Source organism: Lycorma delicatula, chromosome 9, assembly GCF_047948215.1.
Source record: "Lycorma delicatula isolate Av1 chromosome 9, ASM4794821v1, whole genome shotgun sequence".
Lineage (NCBI taxonomy): Eukaryota > Metazoa > Arthropoda > Insecta > Hemiptera > Fulgoridae > Lycorma > Lycorma delicatula.
Window position 1 is genome coordinate 71,675,651 of NC_134463.1, and position 26,346 is coordinate 71,701,996.

At 28.5% G+C, this 26,346-nt stretch overlaps 1 protein-coding gene across 1 annotated transcript in view; it reads left to right on the forward strand.

Annotated features, from left to right (window-relative positions):
• The window catches only part of Cubn (Cubilin), a 134,887-nt gene extending 113,870 nt beyond the window's left edge, over positions 1 to 21,017 (forward strand). Inside the window, exons 31-38 of the mRNA XM_075376127.1 lie at positions 781 to 962; positions 2,870 to 3,031; positions 5,739 to 5,844; positions 11,439 to 11,690; positions 13,909 to 14,016; positions 15,522 to 15,773; positions 20,643 to 20,836; positions 20,964 to 21,017. Coding sequence (XP_075232242.1) covers positions 781 to 962; positions 2,870 to 3,031; positions 5,739 to 5,844; positions 11,439 to 11,690; positions 13,909 to 14,016; positions 15,522 to 15,773; positions 20,643 to 20,836; positions 20,964 to 21,017 — 1,310 coding nt within the window. The remainder of the gene's footprint in view (positions 1 to 780; positions 963 to 2,869; positions 3,032 to 5,738; positions 5,845 to 11,438; positions 11,691 to 13,908; positions 14,017 to 15,521; positions 15,774 to 20,642; positions 20,837 to 20,963) is intronic.
• Positions 21,018 to 26,346: the final 5,329 nt, after the last annotated feature.

A 26,346-nucleotide genomic window follows, 5' to 3' on the forward strand; every position in this document is an offset into this window, starting at 1 on the left:
GTGAGGTCTACTCATTATTTTTAATTATTTCATCAAATTATGGTTGTAAAAATTTAATTTTCTTATAAACAGAAAATGTATTTCAATATTAAATTTAAAAAAGTTTTTTTTTTATTTTTTTTATTTAATTTTTATTTTGAATATTTCTTGTGCCAAAAATTATATAAAATATTTATACACATCAAAGTAATGAAAAGTTGGTCTTCTTGCGCAGATCTACACAAGAATTCTTCCATATTATTAGTGCAAGTTACACAATTTTTTTAATAAAACCTGTAGGGTAAATAACAAGTCACCCACTTTTCTGGTTGTTCATTCCAACATTCTATTTATTCCTTTATTCACATATTGTAGAGACAAATTACTGTTTAAGTATATTTGAGAGTAGAGATTTTATTTATTTAAATTTAAATATTTTCCATTGATCGATATCAGTTTGGTGACCATTTTTATAAGTTGTTTTTTCAGCTGTTATATTATTTGTATAATTTAGTTATGCTGGTTTTTTTTTTAAATAATTTTTTCCAAATTATGATATATATTGATGCTGGGTAAAGATTATGAAATTTTATTGTTTTTATCACAGTAACTAAAGAATGGATGTGTTGTTGAAAGCGTTTTTTTAATTTTTTTTTTAATAGTGGCTTAAGTTATTAATAAATAAAAATAATAAGTTCAAAAATAACAATAAAGTATAAATTAATAGAAAAATAAAAAAAGCATTTAAAAAATTAAAAATATTATCATTGTAATTATAATTTGTGTATTTCTTATTTACAGAATGCGGTGGTGTTGTTAAATCATTGTCTGGTAAGATACATTCTCGTAACTATCCAAATCGTTATCAGTCGAATGATGACTGCATTTGGACAATAGAAGTACCTGCTTCCAGACTTATTAATTTAACTTTTACCCACTTTATGACAGACAGTAAAAATAACTGCTCTGATGATGCTGTGGAGGTATGCATTTTATGAATTTTTACTGAAATTTTAAATGTTTTCATAATAATTATTCCTGTATAAATTAGAAGAATTTTATTTGTAGAATGATACAATTTTATTTAAACAATTTTTTTTATTTTAACAATTTTAAAACTTCATTCTTTAATCTATGCTAGGGAGATTGCTGATGTTTGGAAAATTTTGAAAGTATAAAAAAAATGAATTGCTTAATGAGATAATATAATTAACATGTAATGAAAAGACTGTATTACATAATTAGATTATATAAACAACAGTTGTAGAATTTTTAGCAAGATTTTTATACAATTCCTTTCATAAAGTAAATTTTATGCTACATTTAAGCAAACTTTAAAGTATGTTAAATCAATAAAGTAGTATACATCATATAGAGTAGTAGTATACATATAAAGAAGTATGAGTCATTAATAATTTTAAAAAAGAATGAAAGTGTTAATTCTCCAGCTTATTATCTGTAATTTTTATGTATATAAAGATATATTTATTATACAACAAAATAATCTTATTTTTTTATGTACTTATTTTTATGTAACATTTATAAACATATTAATTTGAAAATGAACTTCAGTTCTGAAGATGTCTTGTAATTTTTTCAGGCCATGGTCTTCATGACCTATCTTTAGTTGGTCAGCTGTTAAAAACCTTTGCTTCTAACCGATTCAGTTCTAAAGAGAATTTAGTTTTCTTACCAACTTCTTATTTATTCCACTTCATCACTGCCAATCTAATAAGTTCATCCTGTTTAAAATTAGCCTTTTTACAGCCTTGTTAGATGTTTTTGAACTTTTGTTTTTGTTTAGATAAAAGAAAATTATACGTAAAATAAAAAACTTTTTTAAAATTAATATATGTATACAAAGAAAATGATCATGATTACCATTACCTAATAAGTCTTTGGATTCATTATTTTGATAATGCTGTAATTGTAGGAAACCTTAATAACTATATTTAATCCCAGCAATATGTGCTACTACAGAAGCAGAAGCTGATTCTAAAAAATAAAAGAGAATTATTATAAATATTGATCCTCATTTGGAATCAGTTTGTATAATTGTATTTACTATCTGCCACTGACTAAAAGATGTCAATAGTTAGCCAAGAAACTGTACTCAGCATTTTTAACTTGGTGACCACTAGGATTCGGTTTAACATAGGTTTATGGCATTTATCCTTAGTTCCAACCTCTTAATTTTCAGGCTGATTCTCTGAGATATTTTATGTTTCACAGATGTATCGGGTTCTAAAGGATATAGTTAACCATCTTATTCAGAACTGTAATTGAATTGAATTTATCGCAGCAAAAAAAAAAAAAAAAAAAAAAATGCTGACTCCATGATAGAATAATAGTAACTATGTCCTTCAACCAGTAAATTTTGACCTTAGATCCTGTTCAGGAGTGGTATTTTTAATTGAAAAAGGAATGTGATGAGTTAATTTGCTCAAAATATTTCTGTGCTTCTCGTTTGACAGTCATATTATTATTTTTTATACAAAGAATTCATGTTTTGTGCTAAGTACAAAGTGATTGTAAATTTAGTATGTCAAAACAATATGAAATTTTACATTAAGAGCAATCATGATTCACTTTCAGAAAGTTAATCTAGCCATTTTATGTTTGCAGTATAGATTAGCAGTTCAGGACTTAATTTTCTTTATTAATGAAACATTTTACATAAACACAGAGTAACATGAAAGAAAATAGCACTCTTGCTAGAGTGAGGATTTTATTTAGTGAAATTTACATTGTATAATGTTGATAAAATCAATAAATAATATATAAAAATTAAATTTTTAAGGAAACATAAATGTAATTGAATTATAAATTCACAAAAATCTTTTCCAATACATATTTTTAAACTTAGTTCCTTAATTTGTTATATTTACAGGTTTATGATGGTCACACGCTTTCATCTCCTTTATTATTAAGGCACTGTGGAATTAACCTTCCTTCGCCACCTTTTGTCATGTCATCAAACAATAAGATGTTAGTTAGGCATAGAAATAATGCTACCAAAACATATATAGGATTTGAAGCAAATTATGAAGTGGTAAGTAGCTTATTTTATTAAGTGTATTACATCATATCCTGTCCATGGCAATATGTAAATCAAAACTTGCAGTTTTGATTTAGATAGTTGTACTGATTTAATTAATATATATATTAAATTCTATTAATGTAAATGACCTAGTACCATGAAATTGAGATAAGACATATCTTGCATTATTTTTATGATAAAAGTACTTTCACGGGATCCCGCATCCTCAGTTATGATTTAATTATTTAATTAAACTGCATAAAGATATTAAAAATTAAAAATACTAAAAGAAACCATGCACATGGTGTAATGTTTGTTACATTACTGTAATATTTTAATGTTAATTCTATTATACGAGTGCTGATATCTGTTGCTGTTTTTATAAGACAGCAACATGATTCACTGTCTTAATTTACATTGAATCATGATTCAATCATGATTCACTGTCAGAAAGTTAATCTATCCATTTTATGTTTGCAGTATAGATTAGCAGTTCAGGACTTAATTTTCTTTATTAATGAAACATTTTACAAAAACACAGAGTAACATGAAAGAAAATAGCACTCTTGCTAGAGTGAGGATTTTATTTAGTGAAATTTACATTGTATAATGTTGATAAAATCAATAAATAATTTATAAAAATTAAATTTGTAAGGAAACATAAATGTAATTGAAATATGCGTCACCTTCAAACACTGTCTGGTTTATCAAATTGAAATCTTATACACAGATATGTAATATTTTATAATATATTTAACTTTTTGTCATCTTTATTAATTTCTGATATTTCTAAATTTGTTAATTTCAGAAATAGAATATTTATCATTTATTAGGTGATCTGCCATATTAGATAAACCAAATTTATTATTTTTATAATTTCTATAACATTCAAGAAATCTAGCTTTGAAGGATCTACTTGTTTTTTTTATACAAATACCATCACAATCATTACATTTAATTTTATAAATTTCACACGAATTGCATTTTTTTATTATTTCTGATTTTCAAATATTTTATATGTGGTTATTAGGATTGTTTGCTGGTTAAATATTTCTTTATTGGAAGTTTTATTGAAGTAATTTTGTTATTGTGTTTTGATAGTTGTTATTTTGTAAATATTATTAATTAAAGTAGTATCATATCCATTTTTAATTAATTGCTATATGTTTTATGATGTATATTTCGTTATTTAACTTTTCTTGTTATTATGTGTGTAGTGGATTGCAATCTATTATTGATATTTGTATATGTTAATTTGATGAGATCAAAGGTGATTTGATTTTTTATGAATTTTTATATTATTAGATCTACAGAAAGCATTCATTTAATAGTATATTATTATAATTTAGCTATTATATAGAAAACCTATATCTAATAATATTTTTATTTTTTGCTGAGTCTTTCCATTTAACTGACTGGTATTTAATTTTAATAATGGTTATTTTTTTCTGTCTTCAGTCATTTGACTGTTTTGATGCAGCTCTTCAAGATTTCCTATCAAGAGCCAGTTGTTTCATTTCAATATACCCCCTACATTCTACATCCGTAACAATTTGTTTTACATATTCCAAACATTGCCTGCCTGCACAATTTTTCCCATCTACCTGCCCTTCTTATATCAAAGCGACTTTCCTTTCTTTTTCCTGTTTAGCCTCCGGTAACTACCGTTTAGATAATTCTTCAGAGGATGAATGAGGATGATATGTATGAGTGTAAATGAAGTGTAGTCTTGTACATTCTCAGTTCGACCATTCCTGAGATGTGTGGTTAATTGAAACCCAACCACCAAAGAACACCGGTATCCACGATCTATTATTCAAATCCGTGTAAAAATAACTGGCTTTACTAGGACTTGAACACTGGAACTCTCGGCTTCCAAATCAGTTGATTTGGGAAGACGTGTTCACCACTAGACCAACCCGGTGGGTTGTATCAAAGCGACTACTCCAGAATTACTGTATTATCAGCAAATCGTAGCATCTTTATCTTTTTACCTTGCACTGTTACTTTGGATTTAAACTGTCTTTAATATCAATAACTGCTAGTACTATGTAAAGATTAAAAAGTAACTGGGATAAGGAAATACATATTAACAAACAGGATTTAAATACAATAAACACACTGAAACAAACACATAATACTGTAATAAATTAGGAAATTTTTCTGTCAATATTTATTTCTTTATTAAACTTAGGAGAATATACTTAAACTTAGGTCAATATTTATTTGCTAATTAAAACTTCAAACACAAAAATTGGAAAATTCTTGAATTTCATATTTTAGTATGAAATAGAATCCTCAATTTTGCTGTAAATAAATTTTAACAAGTACTTACCAGATGGATATAGAGAAGTAAAAGTACATAAAATTCTGATTGCTGCAATGGACTGCTTGACATGATCTTGCTTGTTTGGATGGTTTTGATGTTTCACATCATAAGGGATAATTGTCAAAGCTTAAGACTGCAGATAAAAAATGTTTAATTCTGTATTACAGAACTTTTGTACATTACTGTCATGTCTGTAACATGTTGAGAGTTAACACAAATTCAATATTTGCATGGTACCTTTACCAGTTACTGTATTGCTTTTTTATCAACATATTGCACATTTACCAAAAGTGTTTATATTTTTTGTTATGATTGCTGCTTTTTCCAAGTATTATTGTGCTTTAAGTTTTACCTGACATTTGATAATTTAATTTTTATTTGTTTTTTTAGGGTTGTGGAGCACGAATAAATGCCACTGATAGAGGGTTTATTGAATTTTCACCTTCACGTTATGAGTCTAATAATTGTAGTTGGAGTTTATCAGTAGAGCCACCTGGTAATTTATATATAATTCTATCTAATTTCCATATACGTAAGAAATGTTTTAAGTGGAAATAAATATGATGCTTTAAAAGTAACCATCAACATAACAGTTAGAATTATAACAAACTTAAGTCATATTGCTTTCACCTGTACATTATTGTAATTGAAGTGATAAAACTGGTGAAGTTCTTCTATTACAGAAATTAAGTAATAGTGTTTCAGGAAATTAATGTTAGTGATCACAGCATGTATGTTGTAATTAATATAGTAGTTTAAGAGAATTGGGTGAGAGGATTTCCAATAAAATGGGTGTTTGCATGAACTATTTAATCCCTTGACTGCAAGTGTATCACCCTGTGTTACTCGGGTAACAGTTTTAAATGATTGAAGGCTACCAATTTGCTCTCAGTTAAATGAGATGGATCTTTGTATATTGGCTTGTATGTTGTCTGCTAGTATTTCATTTCTACTTGTGAATACAGTTCAGCCTTAAGGATACTAACATTTTAAGGTATGTATTATATTTTTCAAATGTCTTAAGTTTTAATTTAATTTATTTAGTTTAATTTTAATTCATCTTACTTTTTTTCACAGATTTTCTTTACTGCATTCCAATCAAATAAAGAAAATTAAAAATTTTCATATAAGTTTACGTATATTTTTTTGCCTAAAAATTGTATGAAGAAATTTCCAAAAATTTGGTGAGTATTTCATTTTTATTTATTAAAAACCATTTTTAATGCTGTTTTTATTTATTTGTTTATTCAGGTTTTTTGTTTATTAATATAAACTATACTGATGTATTATTTATATTTACCCTAAAGTTGTTCAATATTTATATGATTGTCTAAAGAACATCATCTTTATTCATTTGATTTGTACAAATTGTATGATTCTAATGAAATAGCAGTGATACATTTTTCATATTTTATTAGCTAGTTTTGTAGGATTTACAATAAAGTGCAATGAAAAATTAGTAAACTGAAACATCATACGAAATTTAGTAAAACTGACCACTTCCATTTGCCAAAAAATATTTTACTGTGAAAATGCACCTATAGATTCAACAAAATTGATAAATTATTTTAGTATTGGAAAGATAGAAAACTATTTTGTGTGGGTGATATCTGCTGCCTGAAGGAGGACCCTATCATAATGATTATGCGTTATGTTTACATAATTCCTACACACTAGTTCTAAATATTTTCAGTACTAGTAAATTGTTTTAATAGTCACAATTTTCTTTGTATGAATTTAAAAAAAATTTAGTTTTATTTATTTTTTTTTTGGGGAAAAATTACATTGCGACTGATTTTTTTCAGGTGTTGATGAGAAAGGATAAGAAAAAGGAACAGGATGCAATGTTACCAACTCCTGAGATGTCTTTACCACTTCGTGAGTCTTGTTCTTCCATCAGTCATGGTATAACATCTCCTACTAGACCTGGAAGAGAATGTATAGAAAAAATGTTAATCAGTCACTGAATTCACTGCTACTTTAGAGGATGAAGACTTCTGGAATGATTCAGAAGATGTTGAATTTGTTAATTGTGATGAAGTAGAAAGTGGTGATGAGAAGAAAACAGAAACACTTTTATTGTTCTTTCTTGTACAACAGTATTATGAATCGGACAACAGTCAGTGTTTTACATAATCCAAAATTGGTTGCAAACATATCGCTGCCACCACTTTCACCTTCTAATGCAGCTCCTACTGTTCACACCAGCACTTCTACTCTTACAATACCAGCTGTCATTACTGCATTAACATGGAGAAATAACAACCACAACAAGAGGAATATTTTGTTTACTGGTGTTTCTCTCCATGATGAATCCACAGTGAAGCAAATACGGTCGCATCAGGAGAGGCATCCTTCTGATTAACGGACCTCCCCACCTGCCAGCTGTACATCCGGTATGGCAGGTCAGCCTGTTTTGTCTGGGCCACTTTTTTGGTATACTGGTGTATCTAAATTAAAAGCAACTGTATAAACATCTAAACATACAGATTATTTTTATTTGCTGTCAAGTAAAGAGTTCTTAGATCTTATTATAACTGAGGAAAATATATATATGCACACGCACTAGTAAAGGAATCAATCTATCCAAGACAGAATAATTATTTGGAAAAATTTAAATATAGGATTATTTAATTCTTTGCTTTATTGTAAATGACAGGCAATTTAATAGTACAAGATCTTCCTTGGTATTGGAAAAATCCTGAATGTAAAATTTCATGACAAACTGCACATGATAGATTTTTAATTATTCAAGAGTATTTGCATTTTGGTCAAACCCAGAACAAGATTATCCACAGTTATCCAACTCTGGTTACAAAGTGCAGTCCCTTCTAGATATTTTCTATGGTAACATGAAAAATATTTTCTATCCCAGGAAAGAGTTTAAGTTTGGATGCATGAAAGTCTTTCGCCAATACTTACTTTCGCCAATACTGAGAAGAAAAAAGTGTGCCCTAAAAATGTATATGTTAATGTAGCCAGATGGATTATTGTGTCAACACCATCCAGCCAAATGGATTATGTATTTATACAGGGACTAAAGATCCAGAAGTTGGGAGAAAAGAGCACAGTAAGAAAGTAGTAAAAAAATTAGTTACTGATTATGTGAGGGTTGGTTAATGCACTTTACAATTTCTATAACAGGATGCCTCTCACAAGATATCTTCTAGAAATAGTCAAATCTGTTACTGATTAATTTAAGGAAATAATGTAAGGAAAGTTGTTGAATAGATGTTTTATATAAAAAATTGCCATTTAGGTAAGTTTCTGAACAGTTCACTGATGATGAAGTACACATATCAAACTGGCACCGCTAGGGAGAAGTGATTAGGTTCGGGAAAGATGATACAATGGAGTGTTAAACAGAACATAATTAAAAATCTAAAGGAGTATTAAATTATAATAACCATATGAGATGTATAAATCGGAGTGACCACCTAATGGCTTATTATCCCAATAAAAAAAAAAAAAAACACTAGCGTGGTTTGCCAAAGCAGACATTCATATTTTCCATATTATAATGATTAATCGCTGGTTGCTGTATAAAGCCTATTTAGATAAATGTATGAAGCTATTGGATTTCTGGGATGAAGTAATAAATGAACTCTTAGAATCTGAAAAAGTTCTGTACAAGAATCACTTGCATGGAAAATGTATAAAATCTACTTATCAAAAATAGCAGATTCATAAACACAACAGAAACACTGCTGCATCTGAATAAGAATAGTAAAATTCCCCATATGACTGCAACAATTGCCCTGGAAATACAGGTGTTTAGATCCATATGTTTACATTTTCACAATTATTAGAGATTAACTTTTAAAAATTGTAGTATGCAGTTATTTTGTTCATTTTATGAATAAATTATAAAACTACATAAAATTTGTTTGTCTGCATGTGAAATATTAATTTATAAAATTTAATAAATTATTGTATAAAATTATTAGTTTTTAAAAATCTCAAAGAATAAAAAATATTTGAATAAACCTGAAGAATTATTTATTTAAAACTGAAAAATTATTGTAGCAAGTAATAATTTTTTACAGAAAATAGTAGGCAGGATAGGACCCGCACAGCAGATGAGGTGTACAACCTGAGATGGATGTATCACCATGTTATGCTTGAAAAAAAGCACTTATGGATTTCTGGTTAATTTATCTGTCAAGAATATGGAATAAAATGACCTTTGCTCACAAAACAACACAAAATGAGGCAAAAACTATTCCCATGTGAGATTTTTAACCTCTGGATCCATTTTTAGGCATTCTTCAGAGGATGAGGCTGAATGATTGTAGTGTGTGTAAAAATGCCATACCTGACCAGGATTCGAACCTGGAACCTCCGGATGAAAGGCCGAGATGCTACCACTCACGCCCCCATCTATGAGTTGGGTTTTTTCAGAATAACCCACTTAATAAATGGGTTAATTACTACTTAGCCCTTAGCCTTGGTTCATACTTTTACCATTAATTTTAAAGTTTTCATAACTAGCTTTATATTTGGGAATTTTTAAATAGCTATAATAATATCTTTACAGGTCACTAACAATTATTTTGAGTTTAAAATTATACTTTAGTTGTTAAAAGTAAAATGCATACATTTCCATTTTAAAATGATGGCAGATAGTTTTCTTATGTAGGGCAGATGTGAAAGGGAGTTTTTATTACCATATCACTTCCTGTGTAGTGCTTCCTTTGTTCCTAGTATAACTTTTATATGCCATATCGCCTATCATCCATATCTATCCATCTACCGCCTATCTATGCATGTTGCCTATCATTTGTAGTCTATCTCTAACAGCTGTATATTAGTTACTTGATTCCTTATGTTTTACTGCATCTTTAAGCTAATCTTAGTTTCTGAGACCATTCTTCTATTACTGTACAGCATTGTACCTTTCTCAATACACATTATGTATTTTATTTTTTTTTATTTTCTCTCAGATTATTTAGTAATTGTTAACACCAAATGGCAGTAAGTCATTATACCTTACTTTATGTTATAATAAATCAAAGTAATTGAATTGACAATTGCCCAGTACTCTTCAAGTAACTTCACATTTTACTTCCCTCAGTTGTATACGGTTGCTTTAAAAAGTTGCAGTATATATTTAATTTAGAAAAAACTAGACATTGTTTAATGTCTAGTTTTTTCTAAATTAAATCGAAAAGTAATTTTCGATTTTATGTTACTTTCCCTTAAACAAAAAACTTTTCCTTATTTAAAAATATATTTTTCCTTACAGAAAAATTTTCTTTGGCAGCTATATTGACACTGATAAAGTTGGTAGAAACATTTCTGGTACCCACTGTTACAAACCTAATTTGTTCCATGGTCACATTACCAATAGTGCTATATTTATCCTTGTATTACTTTTTTTCGGGTTGATTTTAGCCATGGAAACAAGTAAAACTCCAGATATCAAGAAGGAATGTGGTGGATATTTTAGAAGTATACTTTGTAACATAGTAATTTCTGACATGGATGTCAAGAATTTTTAGAATGCTGTTTGTCTCAGATATTTTCTTTTTCAGTTTGGCTTTCGACCTTATTGGATAAATTCATGGTGTGAAATACTCTGTGAATAATAAAAAAAAACAACATGATACATTTCATCATTATGGAGAACATGTCAGGAATTTTAAATTAATATATAAATATCCGACTTATATTTTAATTTTTTCAACAAATTTCTTTACATCATTTCAAAATTGCTCTATGTTTTTATTATATTTTATAGTAGATGACAGCTTATTATGACAGTAATATTATATCTGCTATGTTTCCTACACATCATCCTGTTATTTCAGTTTTTCATCTCCAAAGTTATGTTATTCATAATGTTTATTATAATTGTATTAGTCATTAAGCATATCTTTTCCTGTGAAGAAGTTAAAAACTTGCTAAAAACATGAGGTTAAAGCAAAAATAAAAGTATAAACAGCACTGTAAAACAATGTAAAACCTTTAAAATTATTTTTATTTGGTAATGGATAATTTAAAGATCTATTTTTTTTGATAATAGTTTTCATTTTGCAATCAAATTAAATTAAGATCAATAGGTTTATTTTGTTAAATTATTTGTTTCAGATTCTCGTATAACTCTTACTTTCATATTATTGGAAATGAGTGATAAAAGTAGCGAAGGAAAATGTGAAGCTAGTTTCTTAGCTATTTATGAAGGTGATGATGATGATGGTATTCCTGTAAATGTTTTTTGTGGCTCATCTCTGCCTCCACCCATCACAAGTACTGGATCAAAATTACTTATTAAATTTGTTCTAGCGCTGTCTGAAAGTGATCATGTACGATTTCATTTATCATATTCTCCGTACTCTTCTGGTTAGTTTATTTATCTATTTGTTTTCTTCTTTAACTAGGTTATAAATACTTTTTAATTTATGTTGAGTGCTTAACAAATTATGGTGTCATGGTGTCAACAACTGGTGTCATGGTCTCTGTTTTATTTTGTTTTTTCTTGCTTCTGTTTTAAAGATGAGATGGATGAGGTAGTTAGCGGTAACAGTAAAAGTGCAGGTCTGTAACTTTGTTACTAATCCAAGAATAAAGGAATGCTCAGTGGGAATAGTAAAGCATATATAAAACAATGTGCTCCTTTTATATTGCAGTACAGGCTTCAAAATTTATTGAAGCAATTTGTGTTTGTCAAAGAAATATGAAGCATTTTTTTTACATTAAATAAAATAATTTTACATCCACTCCATTCTCTCATGAATCCCCCACTTGATTACCACATACACATGCACACACCTGCATATACAAGTTGATTATTAAATGCTTATGTGATAGATACACGTTCTGTTTGTGTATGACATGCAGTCAAGCCTTTTTATACTTATATTAAATGTAAACAATTACAGTCTCTGTATAGTTCTGTCATTATATTTTTTCTTAAAATTTACTAAATTCTAGTTTTATGGTATGGTATGCCAAAACTTATGCAAGTTTTAAAAAAAAAAATTTGTACTGTGTTTAGTTATAATTCAATATAATTAAAATATCCTTACTATGTAAAATATAGAAACCAGAAATGATCACAATTACATCCATTTACATATATAAATTAATGAATATCTGTGGTAATAATGCCATTTTATACACATAAAAAATGAAAAAAAAAAATGATTTTACTTCATTTTTCTGTAGCAATTTTTATTGTTTTTATTTACTCTTAGTTTTATTTTAACTTATAATTAAGAATTACCTACAGTGGTAAAATTGATCTCATTCTTGATTTTATATACCTCAAATTTTCTAAGTAAATTTTGTTTTAAAAGTTGGTACATGTAGAAATTGAACTTGTTCGATAATCTTATAATATAAATGCTCAGTTGTAAATACTAATCTCTCATAACAATTTTACTTTCTGATGTTTGGCACTTACATTAACTTTTGTTCTTACTTAAGTGTTTTGGCTACTTACAACTGTCTGAAAAGACTTAATAAGATTTTATAAGCTTTCATTTGTACGAGTATAACTAAATTAAAATTTATTTTTGTATTTTATTATAAAAATGTTTTTAAAATGCTGTATTTAAATGTACTTGATGTAACAGAATACATTGTACATGGAATTACACAATGAAGATAAGCATTGACTCAGCAACATAGTATCTGATTCTTTTGAATTTGAAGTTCAGCAATTCTTAGTTTAAAAAAGGTTTACTTTTATCCTGTCATCATTTATTCAGTTCATCACCTTATTAAATTTGTCTCAATTGTGCAAGTAATCCCAGGGTATATGTCAATTTGAAAAAAAAAAAACATTGCCAAATAAAAGATACCATTTATTATTTTATTTCAGTTTGTGTTCATTCATATTAAGTTCAGTTTATTTTTACTCACTTCTGTAGCAGAGGGAGAATGAAAAGCAGATATGTTTCTGCTTTTCATTCAAAAAGTCCTAGGTGTGAATCCTGGCCAAGATAGGCATGTTTCACATGCTAAAAAGAATTCATCAATCATAACCAGCTGTAAATGGGTGTTACTACCACCCATTATCCAATGTTTGTCTTAATATGATCAAAATAATTACTTATTTGATGTTTTAAATTTAATACATATGTAAAAAAACAAAAAAATATATGTTCTTAAAAAATAGATTTGCTGTCACAAATTAAAATTTTACTTCTGTTAAAACAAACCATATTGTAATTATTTTAAGGAAGATTAATGCATGTCATGACTAATAACCATTAAAGATCAGTCAGCTGTCCTATGCGATCATATTAATCGGTTTTAGAGATTTTTTTTAATGCATTTGTTATTTTTTTTATTATGTCATTTATTTTTTTCTACTTTTCATTTAGGTAAAATTTGTTAAAGAAGAATCTCATTAATTAAATAATATTAACAATTTTTAAAAGTGTCAATATTATTGGATTTTAATAATTATTAATATTATTTTATAAATTAACATATCAATGATACAATGTTTGAGAAATTAAGTAAACTATTGATTTTTGCTCAAAAATTTATTAAAATAGGTGTATTTATTGTTCAGCAGATAAATTTAAGTATTTTTCCTTTATTGTTACAGAATGTGGTGGGGATCTTGCATCTGAAATTGGTACAATTGTTTCACCAAATTTTCCAGACTCTTATCCACCTAATATTGAATGCATCTGGACTTTAAAAGCTGCACCAGGTTTAAATTTTATTACTTCATTTATAAGTATTTTTAATTGTAAATAATATTTTATTATTTACAATTAAAAAGAGTTTCTTGTTTGAATCTTAATGTCATTGTTTACTACTATCATCAGTTTCACTGAGATGAAAGTAAGAAGAAGTTTTTGCATGATGTGTACATTGTGTTTTCTCTACTTAGTGGGACTATTCTGAAAGAAAATAATGAAAGTACGCTAAAAAATAATTTTGAAATAAATTAAAAAAATATATTTTATTTTACAGAAACTTAATTATTAAGAAATAATTCAATTTATTTTTGATATTTTATAAAAAAAAAGAAAAAAAGATAATCTGTACAGAGTGTAGAATGAGAGAGTGTTGATCTTCATCAACTGTTGTGAGATCTGTCCTTGTGGAACTCAGTTTTAAAAATATTGCTTAGATCCAAAGATGTCATTTGCTTTGGGAGTATTATGTAAATATCATACTAATTCATTTCTCAAACACTATTCACTCTTGGTTATTATTCTTGGCTTTTTTTATGAGGTTTATTTCAGTATTTATAGTGATTCTCTTGATTAAAAGGCTGAAGGGATTGAAGTTTTTTTCAAGGCGTATTAAAATAGTGATCGTATTTTCATTTTATCAGAGCTATATTATAAACGGAAAGCATATACAAATAATTTTCTGATAATACTGCTACAAATTCATGTAGCATGGGTAATATTCAAATCACACTATTCAGTATGTATGATGTTTTTTTTCTTGCAAAATATTACAACAATTAAAGCATCTGTTGACATCTCAAAAGGCAAAGAAAGGATAGTTGTGTAACAATTGCAAATAATCCAATTGCTTTCAAATCCATGTAATTGCAGTTTAATGTTTGTTGGAGACAGCCTAAAGCCTAAATAATACTATTCTAATAGTTATTTGTAAAAAAAACTTTGTTTAAAAAAAGTTTTTTAATTTATTTTTTTAATAATTATTTTATGTTCTTACTTATTTCTTATTTCCATTAATTTATTATTCTTTACTACTAATTTATTAATTTATTGTTAATGTATTGCAACTAGCATTTTTCCACTGTTCTAGTCCTTCCTGTAGTTCTGTTTGTAGATTTTTAAATACTCCATGAATATACTCAACATCCTTTTATTCTCTTGCATTGCTGAAAAACAACACCTTTCCAAGGTCAGTTTTAGTTTTTATAGAAGAAAAAGTCTTTGGAAGCCAATTTGGGAGAGCATGAGGTCTGAGAAATAAGTTTTTAACTTAACAACAGAATCAACCTTCTCTAATCATTACAAAGAAACAGGATACAAAGGTATTTACTGCAGCATATACATTCAAACAAGTAGTTTATGAAAAGAAAGTTCTTAATACATTTGGTTATAAACTAAAGGGGTCCTTAACTACTTCGAAATCATTGCCATTAACAACAGTGTCACCAACAACTTTGAAAAATTCAAAAAGGTTTGGACATTATTCAAAAATATTGTGTATTTGTTTTGTTAACAGGTAATGTGATACAGTTACAGTTTACAACATTTGATCTAGTTGAAGGAACAACTGATTACTGTGATGAGGACTATGTTGAAATACGGGAATCCTCTTCTAGTGGAAATCTGTTAAGATTGCTGTGTTCTAAAACTGAGCCTCACATTGTAGTAGAACCGATCAATGCATTAAGATTATGGATAAAATTTGACAGTAGTAGTAATGTTACAGCTGTTGGTTCTGCTAAAGGATTTTCAGCAGAGTTTAAATTGTGTAAGTTGTTTTTGTTAATTTATAAATTAGTTTTAAAATTTACTCTGTTACCATATGCCATTTCTTAATTTTGCAAGACTAACTTCCTTTTTTTGCTTCCTCAGTTTTAAGCTTCTTGATCTTCTTGATGTATATAGCGCAGTGTTTTGAATGCTCCATTTTCCTATTGTCTACATTTCAAAGAGTTAAATTTACATAGCTAAAGTTCTGTATACAATTTTTATTGATCATTAAAAATTATGTTTGAAGATAATAATCCTTTTGAAAAAAAAATTTGTTCTGATGATTAATTTATTATGGCTTTTATCAAAGGTTATCATAATAAATATAAAAAAAATTTCTCTCTTTTGTTGTCAAATTATGGTAATTTTTTACTGTTAGTTTATTTTTATTTCATATCACTTTACTTTCTTAATTATGAATTCATAGAGAGTTCATGATAAATAGTAAATTATTATTTTTGTTGAAAGAACAGCATTTTCAGCTGATTTGGGCTCATTGTGATGTTTTTCACTTGCTGTTTTATTTTTCTCATTTTTTTCTTAAATTACATACATAAAACCACTATACTATAGCAGGGAAAAGATTGTCATTTTAGTGGTGCTGCTTTTTTCTTTCTAGAGAGATGCTCACAATGAAAGAATGGGTTGTTTACTTAGCAAATTAGCATTGTGATTTGTGTTTTAATACAATCTACCGCTGCTTTTCTAATCTTGTCTGTATTTAATTGTGTAAGAGATTTCTTTTTATATATTTTACAATAAACCAGTTCTTTACTATCATTATTCATTTTGGAAAAAATATCAGGTTAATACTCCATCTAAAGTGATTTATTCTTTACATTTCTTGGTATTTAATGGTGAGATAGCTTACATAAACAAGTTATATCTAGTATAAAATGTTTATCTCCAGCAATTATTATTTAAAATTATACAATTTTGAGACAGTTTGTGATTTCAAAAGCTTATCATCATTTTAGCTTCCATCAGCGTAGCTTTAAATTATTCTCATTACTGCATTACTGGCCATCATGGACAAAAACATGTATTTGTTATAACTTACTGGGTGTTTCTTCATAACGTATGTTATAGAACATAAATATGTAATTTTACTCAGAAAAAGAACATTAAACTTTTCACTAAAGAAGTAAAGCGTAAAAACACTGTGAAATATCATATCATTCTGAATAACATGAATTCTTTAGTCAATGCATGTTATTTCATCATAAAAAATGAACATTTTAAAATTTTGTGGTCTTGCTTATTATATTATAGCATTTGGCTTTAATTTGTCTCTATTTGCTAGTTGTATTTTATGTTTTTGTTCCCCATTGTGTGCCTCATATATTTTTCAATTCAGTTAAATAAAAATATTTTGTAATTATCATGAAGTTAATTGGAAGAAGAAAGAAGGTTTAAATCTCATGATTCAACTGTGATACCTCCTCATCCTCTTATGACAAAGTATGTAATGGAAATGAATGTTAAGAAAACATAAATAATGAGAACAGGAATCAGTAAGCCAGTGAATGTCACAAAAGAAGAAACTGAACAAGTAAGACAAATCAGGTATTATGTACATTGCTAATGGAAAGTTAATGTTAAAATGAAATAAGGTTAAATAGCAATAGTTAATAAGTGTTTGATATAAAGAAATAGTTATTAAATTGTAAGAGGAATTAGATTTAAGGAAATTTCTTGTGAAATGTTTTATCTGGAGCATACTTTTGTGTGAATGTAGAATATGAACATAAAGAAAAATAAAAAATAAAGGTTTTTGGAATTATAAACGTGGAAGGAAGTTGACATGAGCAGAAGCTTAACCAGAACAATCCATAATAAGAAAGCCAATTTGGTTTGGAAATATAATGAAAGAAGGAAGATTGATTAAAACAATGCTGGGATCAGTAGAAAGTGTAAAAAAAAAAAAAAAAAAATAGCCAGAATAGATAAAAAAGACAAAAAAATTAAAAAAATTGAGGTATCAAGAACTTAAAGGTTTACAGGAAGTAGAAGAGAATGGAGACCAGCATTTGCAAGGGAACTGGCTCAGGACAGATAACTTTGATGATGGTCACTGCTGGTGTAAAGTTTAACAATATGTCTCTGTCTTCATAGCTTGTTATATTATTAGATTATTTTAGAGATATATCTTCAGGAGCCTAGCTCTTTTTTAAATTTGTGAAAAATCAGAAAAATGCTTAAAATTCAGTAAGCATCATAGTAACACAGATTTAAGGCTAATAATGTATAATGCTTTGACAATTTGTTAGAAGTTTGTATTCAGTATTATTCACTTCGTGAAATTTATTGTACATGTATGACTGGTTATTAGTTTATTCAAGGTTAGATTTATAGCATATTTTTTATATATTTCTGGGTGAAAAAAAATTATTTTGTGTTTCTAGGTCTACATTTATTAACATACAGATTCTCTTTTAGGTGCCAAAATGAATTGGTTGTAGGCAACTTAACATGAGACACAAATCATTGCTGAAAATAATAACTATTAATAACAGTCATCCTATATGAGACTTGAGAAAGTTAAAGATTGAAATTGTTCCTGATTGACTTTTTCTCGTACAATCAAATGTACTATTGCAAATCATTATACTAACCAGACTAAATGTCAGTGACATCTCTGTATAAATGACATTTTACTTTCTTTATTACAGTGATTGGCTATGTAGCAGATATTATTACTTTTGGATTCTAACTCCAATCATTTGTATCTTATGTATTTATTATGTGTCACAGCTTTAATAGAGTGAGGCATAAAAGAGATGTAAAGCAACAAATTCATTCTTCCACACAAACTACTGTGTAACGAAAAGTACCATACTGCATATGGAATACTGTTACAAACAGTTTAATAAATTTAAATAAGTTGGATAATTGTATGGGTCCTCCAGTTTTCATTCGAAGAGTTTGTCAATTATCTGATACGTTAATAAAATTCTTATAACAGGGTGTTCTAAAATTTAGGATAAATGATTGATTTTTTGGTCAAAAGAGACTAATTAAAATATCAGAGTAAATTTTTCTTATTATCTATATTGTACTTCCCTGTTTATTATACATACTTTTTCTCTTTTTTTATGAACGAGAGGTGGATCAAAAAATAAGTTACATCCTTGCTGTGTTCTTGAACTGAAAGGGATATATTAATGTCTTGTGGTGGTGGCACTGGCAGTGTTACTGTCTTCATACTCCCCCAGCAGCAATTCTTTACAACATTCAGTACACGTGTAGTGTTGTTGTCAATATGGCATGTCCTCTAGAGGTTTTGTCCAGAATAAAAGTGCGTACAGTAGTGCAATTTTTGTGGGCAAAAAATTACAATTGTTGTGAAATTCATTGCCAAATTGTTGAGGTAAATGGTGAAAATGCAATGTCTCGCCCCATGATCACATAATGGTGCCAAATATTCAGAAATGGAACAAATGTGAGTGTGCTGGGTGTCCTTCAACTGCAAACACGATGGGTAATGCAGACCACGTGAATGAAATGATCTGGAGTAACCAGTGCATTAAAATTAGAGATAGTGCAAGTGAACTTAACATCATTTATGGTAATGTGTTTGCGATTATTCATGATTAGCTTGGTTACTGTAATGTGTGCATGATTGGTGTCACATCTATTGACCGACAACCACAAACATCGTTTTGCATCTCCTCTTTCTTTTCTTCAATGTTATTCCAGGACTGGTCCATATGTTTGAAAGGTTATGCTGACAGTCATTTTTGATTCTGAGGGAGTGGTTAACAGTGAATTTATGCCCCAAAGAACAACAATCAATGATGAATCTAACTTTGAGACTTACTGCAAAAATTCAAGTGGGAAGTGTGGCCTCATTCACCTTACAGCCCTGACCTAGCACCCTGCGACTACCACCTGTTTGGTCCTCTCAAGCAAGACCTGGGAAGGGAGCGTTTCATTAATGATGATGAACTGAAGGAAATGGTCCTTAAATGGGACAAAACTTTTGTTAGAGTGGAATTGAAAAACTTGTTACAAGCTATGAAAACTGTTTAGAAAAACTTGGTGATTTTGTGAAAAATAGAAAAAAATATGTAATATTTTGTTCAATAAAAAAAAAATTGTCTTATAAATATATGTTTGCTTCATAGAAGGGGTGTAACTTACTCTCTGATCGTCCCTCGTTTAAAAGAACCCTATACAGAGTTATTTAGGTTAATTTATACAGGCTAATAAAGGTTATTTCATTGAATAATCTCATCAAATTAATTACCAGAAGAAAAACTGAAGTAAAATCAGTTGTAATCAAAGTAAAATTCTGATGAAAAACAGCAGAAATAAAGAAATCTAATATTTTAAGTTGCTTATACAGTACATAATTTATTGTGACAATATAGCTACTAATAATTTTAGTAATTAGTTTAATACTATTAATTACTGAGTAATATTCAATGTGAATTTACATTTAAAAAATCAATTATTCCATCAATTATCATATATTGTTTGTTATTAAATCATAAGAAAAATTTATTTATGGCTACAGAGCTTTCAGTTTATCAAAAATGCTTTATGATTTTTTTTGCATAAAGTCATGATAATATAAAATTATATTAATATTCTTATCAATAAGCGCTGCAATAAGAAAATAATACCGCTTTTTTTAGTAATAAATAATTAAACTTTGTAAATTAATAAATGAAATAAATACATTTGAAAAATTTTTTTATGATTTTAAGAAACATACAACTTAGTACTCAAAAGCAAGTCTGTCAAAAAATAAGTTCAGTAAACAAAATCATCTCGGTATGCTAGAACATGACAGGAGGCAACTTAGCTGCAGCTATGTCAAAGATTTTATTATTCTTTTGATTTTTTTTTGTTTTTTGAGCAGTTCATCATAATGAATTGTCTGGTACGGGTGGCAGAATTGGTTCTCCGTTATATCCACTACATTATACTCGTTCAGGTACATTTACTTGGCGAATAACTGTGAGTTTTGGCCAGACAATTATAATCAATTTTATTGATTTTTTTACTGATTCGTATGGTTCAGTTGAAGAAGACGACTGTTACAGCTATCTAGAAGTAAGTCATGGAATCTTTTTTAAATTTTAAATAACTTAAAATTTGAATCACAAAAAATATTACAAATAAATTAATGTTAAAATAAATTACTGTAATGTATTACAAATTAGATTACTTATTCCTACAGCAACAAAAGCTTAGTACATTCCAAATAAAAATAAGTCTTTACAGTCCTGAATAGTGTTTTTGATACTCGAGCTCATAATTAAAAAAATAGAATATTTTATTTTAACAAATTTTTCAAAAAAACACAACCTTTAGAACAAGGATGTATAACTTATAAATTTTTGTCAGTTGGCAATGTTACATTTAGAATTAGCTAACAAAAGTTAAAATAGACGAAAGTTAAAAGGATGAGCCTATGTTTGTTACAGACAAATTTCATTTAAAATCTTTGAAATACATTAATAGTCATCTCAAGTGTTTAGTTCCAAATAATTATGTTATGCTTGATACATAAATTTTAATGAAACCAGGCATGTAAAGTGTTAAAGCTACCAGGCTGACTGTTAATTGCTGAGTTCTTGAGAACATGAATGTATGTTTAACTCAGATGCCCAGGAAATTTCAGAATTCTTAAAATTTTTACTTTACAGATTTATAATCAATAACTCATACTTTCAGAGGTACAAAAAAGTTATTATTATATGTTTACCATTTCAGTCTTGTTCATGAATTGAAAAAACCAGAACATGAAGAACATTTAGAATATTGCTAAAAAGAAATTAGATGAAGGTGCTGGATTGTGTTTATTTTAACATTTGGTGTCAGCTATATGTAGGCTTACCATATGTCCAGGATTACCCCGGGCAGTCCTGGTTTTTTTAGTGTTGTCTGGGGTTGCAAAAATATCTGGGGTTTGAGAATTTTATGAATGGCAAGGATTTTTTTAAATTTCAGACCTATATGTTCGACATCATGTTTTTTAAACATTTTGTTTTGGCTGTGCATATCTCAGCTGACCTTGGAGCAAGCGCTGATGTCAGTTTTGACATAGGCGTGACTACTGGTCTCGCCGCAACTTTTTACTTAGTCATTTCGCAACAACAGGGGCAATGTGTTTATGTTGTTTTTGTGTGAACTAACTCGTCTACACATTTTTGATCATTATATCTCTATTCATTTTTTGTTTCATTGTTTAGCAATGGGCAAAAGAAAATGTGTGTTTAATGTTAATCGGCAACAGGAATACAAATTTTTAAAAATTGTGTAATGATAAAAGCAATGATCATGTTTATTGCGCACTATGTACTGAAGAATTTTCTGTTACACATAAAGAAAGGGTGATATTGAAAACCATGTGAAAACAGCTTAACATAGGAGTGCTATTAATGCTACTGCTTCGGCAAACAAGAGATTTTTTTAAAGCCAAAGATGGGAATAACAATAACAGTGATCTGGAGTGTGCTGGTAAAGAAGCTACATTTTCATACCATACTGCTAGACACAAACTCAGTTTTAAAACATCAGACTACACATCTAAACTGGTTAAAAAGTTGTAGACCCAAAATTTTCACCTGCTAGAACCAAAACTGAGGCAATTATTGTTAATGTTATTTTGCTGTTTATATTTGATAATGTGTTGCATTCTTTGGAAAACATTAATTAAATAACAGTATGATAGATAGTAGATAGAACAATATGAACAGATGGAACTATCCATCGTTTTACGTCACAGACGTAAAACTTATTCCGATTGTTGTAAGATATTTCATCAGGAGGAAGGAATTCAAGTTAATCTTTTAAATTTTGATGAAGTGTCAGGTGAAACTGCTCATATGATTCTGTATCTTTTGCAATGTGTGAAAAAATACAAACTTGAAGAAAAGTTGTTTGGTTATACTGCTGATAACACGTAACAGTAATTTTGGTGGTGTAAAGAGAAAGGGGAATGAAAATGTGTTCAGAAATGTTCAAAATGATTTAGATAGACTTATTTTAGGAATTGGTTGTCAACCCACATTGTACACAATTCAGTACAAACAGCATGTGATTCATTCACTACCCTTGGACACAGAAGTTACTGTTATAAAAATTTATAAATATTTTCACATATATACTGTAAGAGTAATGAAAAAAGAGTTCTGTGAATTTGTGGAAACAGATTACGAAAACGTATTATCTCATAACAGTAAAAGGTTCCTTAGTTTATTACCTGTAATAGAAAGAATTCTTTCCATTTTTGATGGCCTAAAATTATACTTCTTAACTTGTGAAAATGCCCAAAATTATTATTTGATTTTTTGAAAATCTAGAAAGTGAACTGTTATTGAAATTTGTATATGTACTGTACAGTTATTTAATAATGTAGTTCTGAAATTGTAAGCTAATTCTATCACAGTAACAGAAGCATTTCAACATATTCTGAAAATTTGTCAACTTCAGGAAAGAAAAACCCACAAATTTATACCATCTTCTGCCAAAGAATTGCTATGCACTCTAAATGAAAATAATGATGTTCATGAACAAAAATTCTTCTCAAGCATAGACAGTTTTTATAATTCTAGTATCCAATACTTAAAGAGTTGTGGAGAACCAGTTTTGAAAAACTTAGTAAGTTTCTGTAGATAAATTTACCGACTGAAATTGCCTGGTGTGATTTAGAAGAGAGTGCACAAGTTGTTAATGAAATTATAAAAGATTCCATAAATATTGATGACCTATTTGATAAACATACATTGTTGAACCAGGCAATTCAAAACCAAAGGGTAGATTGTGGTTCAAATTCTGAAAAAGTACCAGATGCTATTGAAGAGAAGTGAAAGCAATTTTTAAGGTGTTTCAAAAGACTGATATTTCATGTTGCAATATTTCAAAAATGGTTGAGTTTGTGATGTCTTTGCCTGGGACATCTGCTCCAGTTGAGAGAGTTTTTCAATTATGGGGAACATTTGGTCTGCAGAAAGGGGTAGACTTTCAATATCTACTGTTAAACATCTGCTAAATGTTAAAATTAATTCAGAAATTTCTTGTTGTGAATTTTATGATGCAATTACAACAAACAAACAATTTCTGAATAAGTGATGTCTAGAGAAAAATACAACTGAATAAATAAAGTTTAATCTTTCAGTAAACTGATAAGACTTTTAAGTAAGTAATTTCAAAAACATGTCCTGGGTTGGACCCAAAAAAATATGGTAAGCCTAGCTGTGTGGGCTAAGGATATATTACGTAAACAACCAAAATAATCCGAATTTGGAGCAGTAGAAAATCTTCACAACCACTCATTTACATATAAAATCTGTGTTTTACGTATAATCTCCAGTCATTATAAAAAGTACCTTTTTTTTGTTGTAAAACTGCGTACAATGTAATTTATTTTGAGAACAAGGTTGTTTTCAGTAAGATGAAGTTACCTGTCACACTGCTAATAAAATGATAGGCTTATTAAACAAATTTTAGTCAAGCTTATTCTTTAAAGATTTCTAGCCAGCATATTACCAGATCTTATACCAACAAATTTTTTTTTGGGATGGGGAATATTATAAATATTTAATTTTTAAGAATGGTCTTTGTACAATTAATGAACTGAGACATAAGATTGAAAGTATTATAAATATTACAAATATAAAGATACTTTAAATAACATGGAACAGGTAAGAACCTGTATCCAAGTTAGAGGAAATTATTTTGAGTGTCTATTTTGAAATTAAAGTTTTGTGTAATCTCAAATTTTTGGAATTTGGGTGTAATGGTGAAAAAAAAAAATAATAAACTGAATGTACGTTATTAGAAATGTTTGTCCTTTTTGAAATTCTCATTATAATATATTTATAGAAAATATAGAATAAATCAGTTTATCTTTTCTATCAATTTAAATAACTATTAAAGTTATTATAATCTAAGGATAAATGATAGGGTTTTTTTTTTAGGAAATCATTATTCTACTGATTTGATGTTAACCTACATTAATTTTTGTTTTTTGCTTAATTATTTTAACTTTATTATCTTTTACTTTGGCAAAGATAAGAAAGTTAGTTAAAGTAAAAGATATTTACTCAATTATCTGCTTTATATTTCCAATTTGTTTTCCTCTTCAGTTTTTACTTTCCTTGTTTTATCAAACTAACTAATCCTGGATGTCTTAATGTACATTTGGTTAACCAATCTAATTCATTATACTGGGGTAAAGGTATTCAAAAGTAATGGCCTATGTTTAGAAAACTAGTCATTGTAATCTCTAAGACGTAGGCTCAATCTACAGGAAATATCTATCTATAAGATTTGTTCTGTATACTCTCAAGGTCAACAAAATATGCATGCATAGCAAGCCAACTCACAATGTAGTAGCAGTTAGTCGAGATTTGGACCCCACAACAGAAGGTTCAGAGCATGCTTTGGTTAGTATAGTTTCAATCAGTTACATGTATTCAACGGCGGGTATGAACTGAATGGAGTATCGATTCTCCTACATCCAAGTCTATTCATCAGAGGGATATGACATTAAGAGAGACTGAAAGCTTGGTTTCACAAAATGGGAATCATCCAAAAGTTTCAGTTAGTGACAAGATCGTGGATCATGTATTGTCCGCAGTGCATTCTCTGCCAGTCCTGGAAAGTCAATCAGGCGGGCTAGTTACAAACTGCAAACTCCTTGATTTATTTACTGTTCATAAGTGGGTCTGTTTATGAGTATACAGGTTACAATTCCATCATATTAAATCGAATAATTGCCATCTACAATATCAGTTTACTGTTGACATAATACACAGTGTTGAAAACTATCCTAATTATCTTTATATGTTGTTATTTAGTAAGGAGGCAACCTTTCATACATACAGGAAAGTTAACAGACACAATTGTCAAATTTGGGGTACTGAAAACCCCCATATAGTAATCCAAAATGAAAGGGACACACTGAAAGTCATTGTCTATTTAGAAGTGCACAAAAACTGATGTTATCGGCCTGTTTTTTTTTCATGGAGCTCACTTTGACAGGACACTGGAACCTCAACTTGCTTAAGAACTTTGCTGTTCCTCATATTCCTGCAGGCTTCAGCTTCCAACTAGACGATGATCCAACATACTTTCCATGTTCTTGAACAACACTTTTCCAAGATGTTGGATCAGATAAGGAGGTCCAAATCCATGGCCACCTAGATTTCCAGATATCACTCCTTTGGACTTTTGGCTTGGGTTATTAAAAGTTATGTGTAGCAAAGAAAAGTTTAAGATTTGCATGATTTAAAATAGAGAATTGTTTAAGTTGTTGGTCTAATAATATCGCAAATGCTCAAAAACACCTGGCAAGAGTTAGATTATCATCTAGATGTCTGCTGAGCTACAAAAGTTGCAAACATTGCACTTGACTAATCTACATTAAAATCTGGTGAGTTGCTGTCTTTATTATTAAAAAAATAAATATATTAACTGGTTAATATAAGCTGTTATTTTTGGATATCTTTAGCTTGGATGCTCTGTATAATCAAATTAGAAATTTTTATGAGTAAAATTGTTCAATAAATAATCCTATTTTTTCCTTTTTTTAGATATTTGATGGTTATGATGAA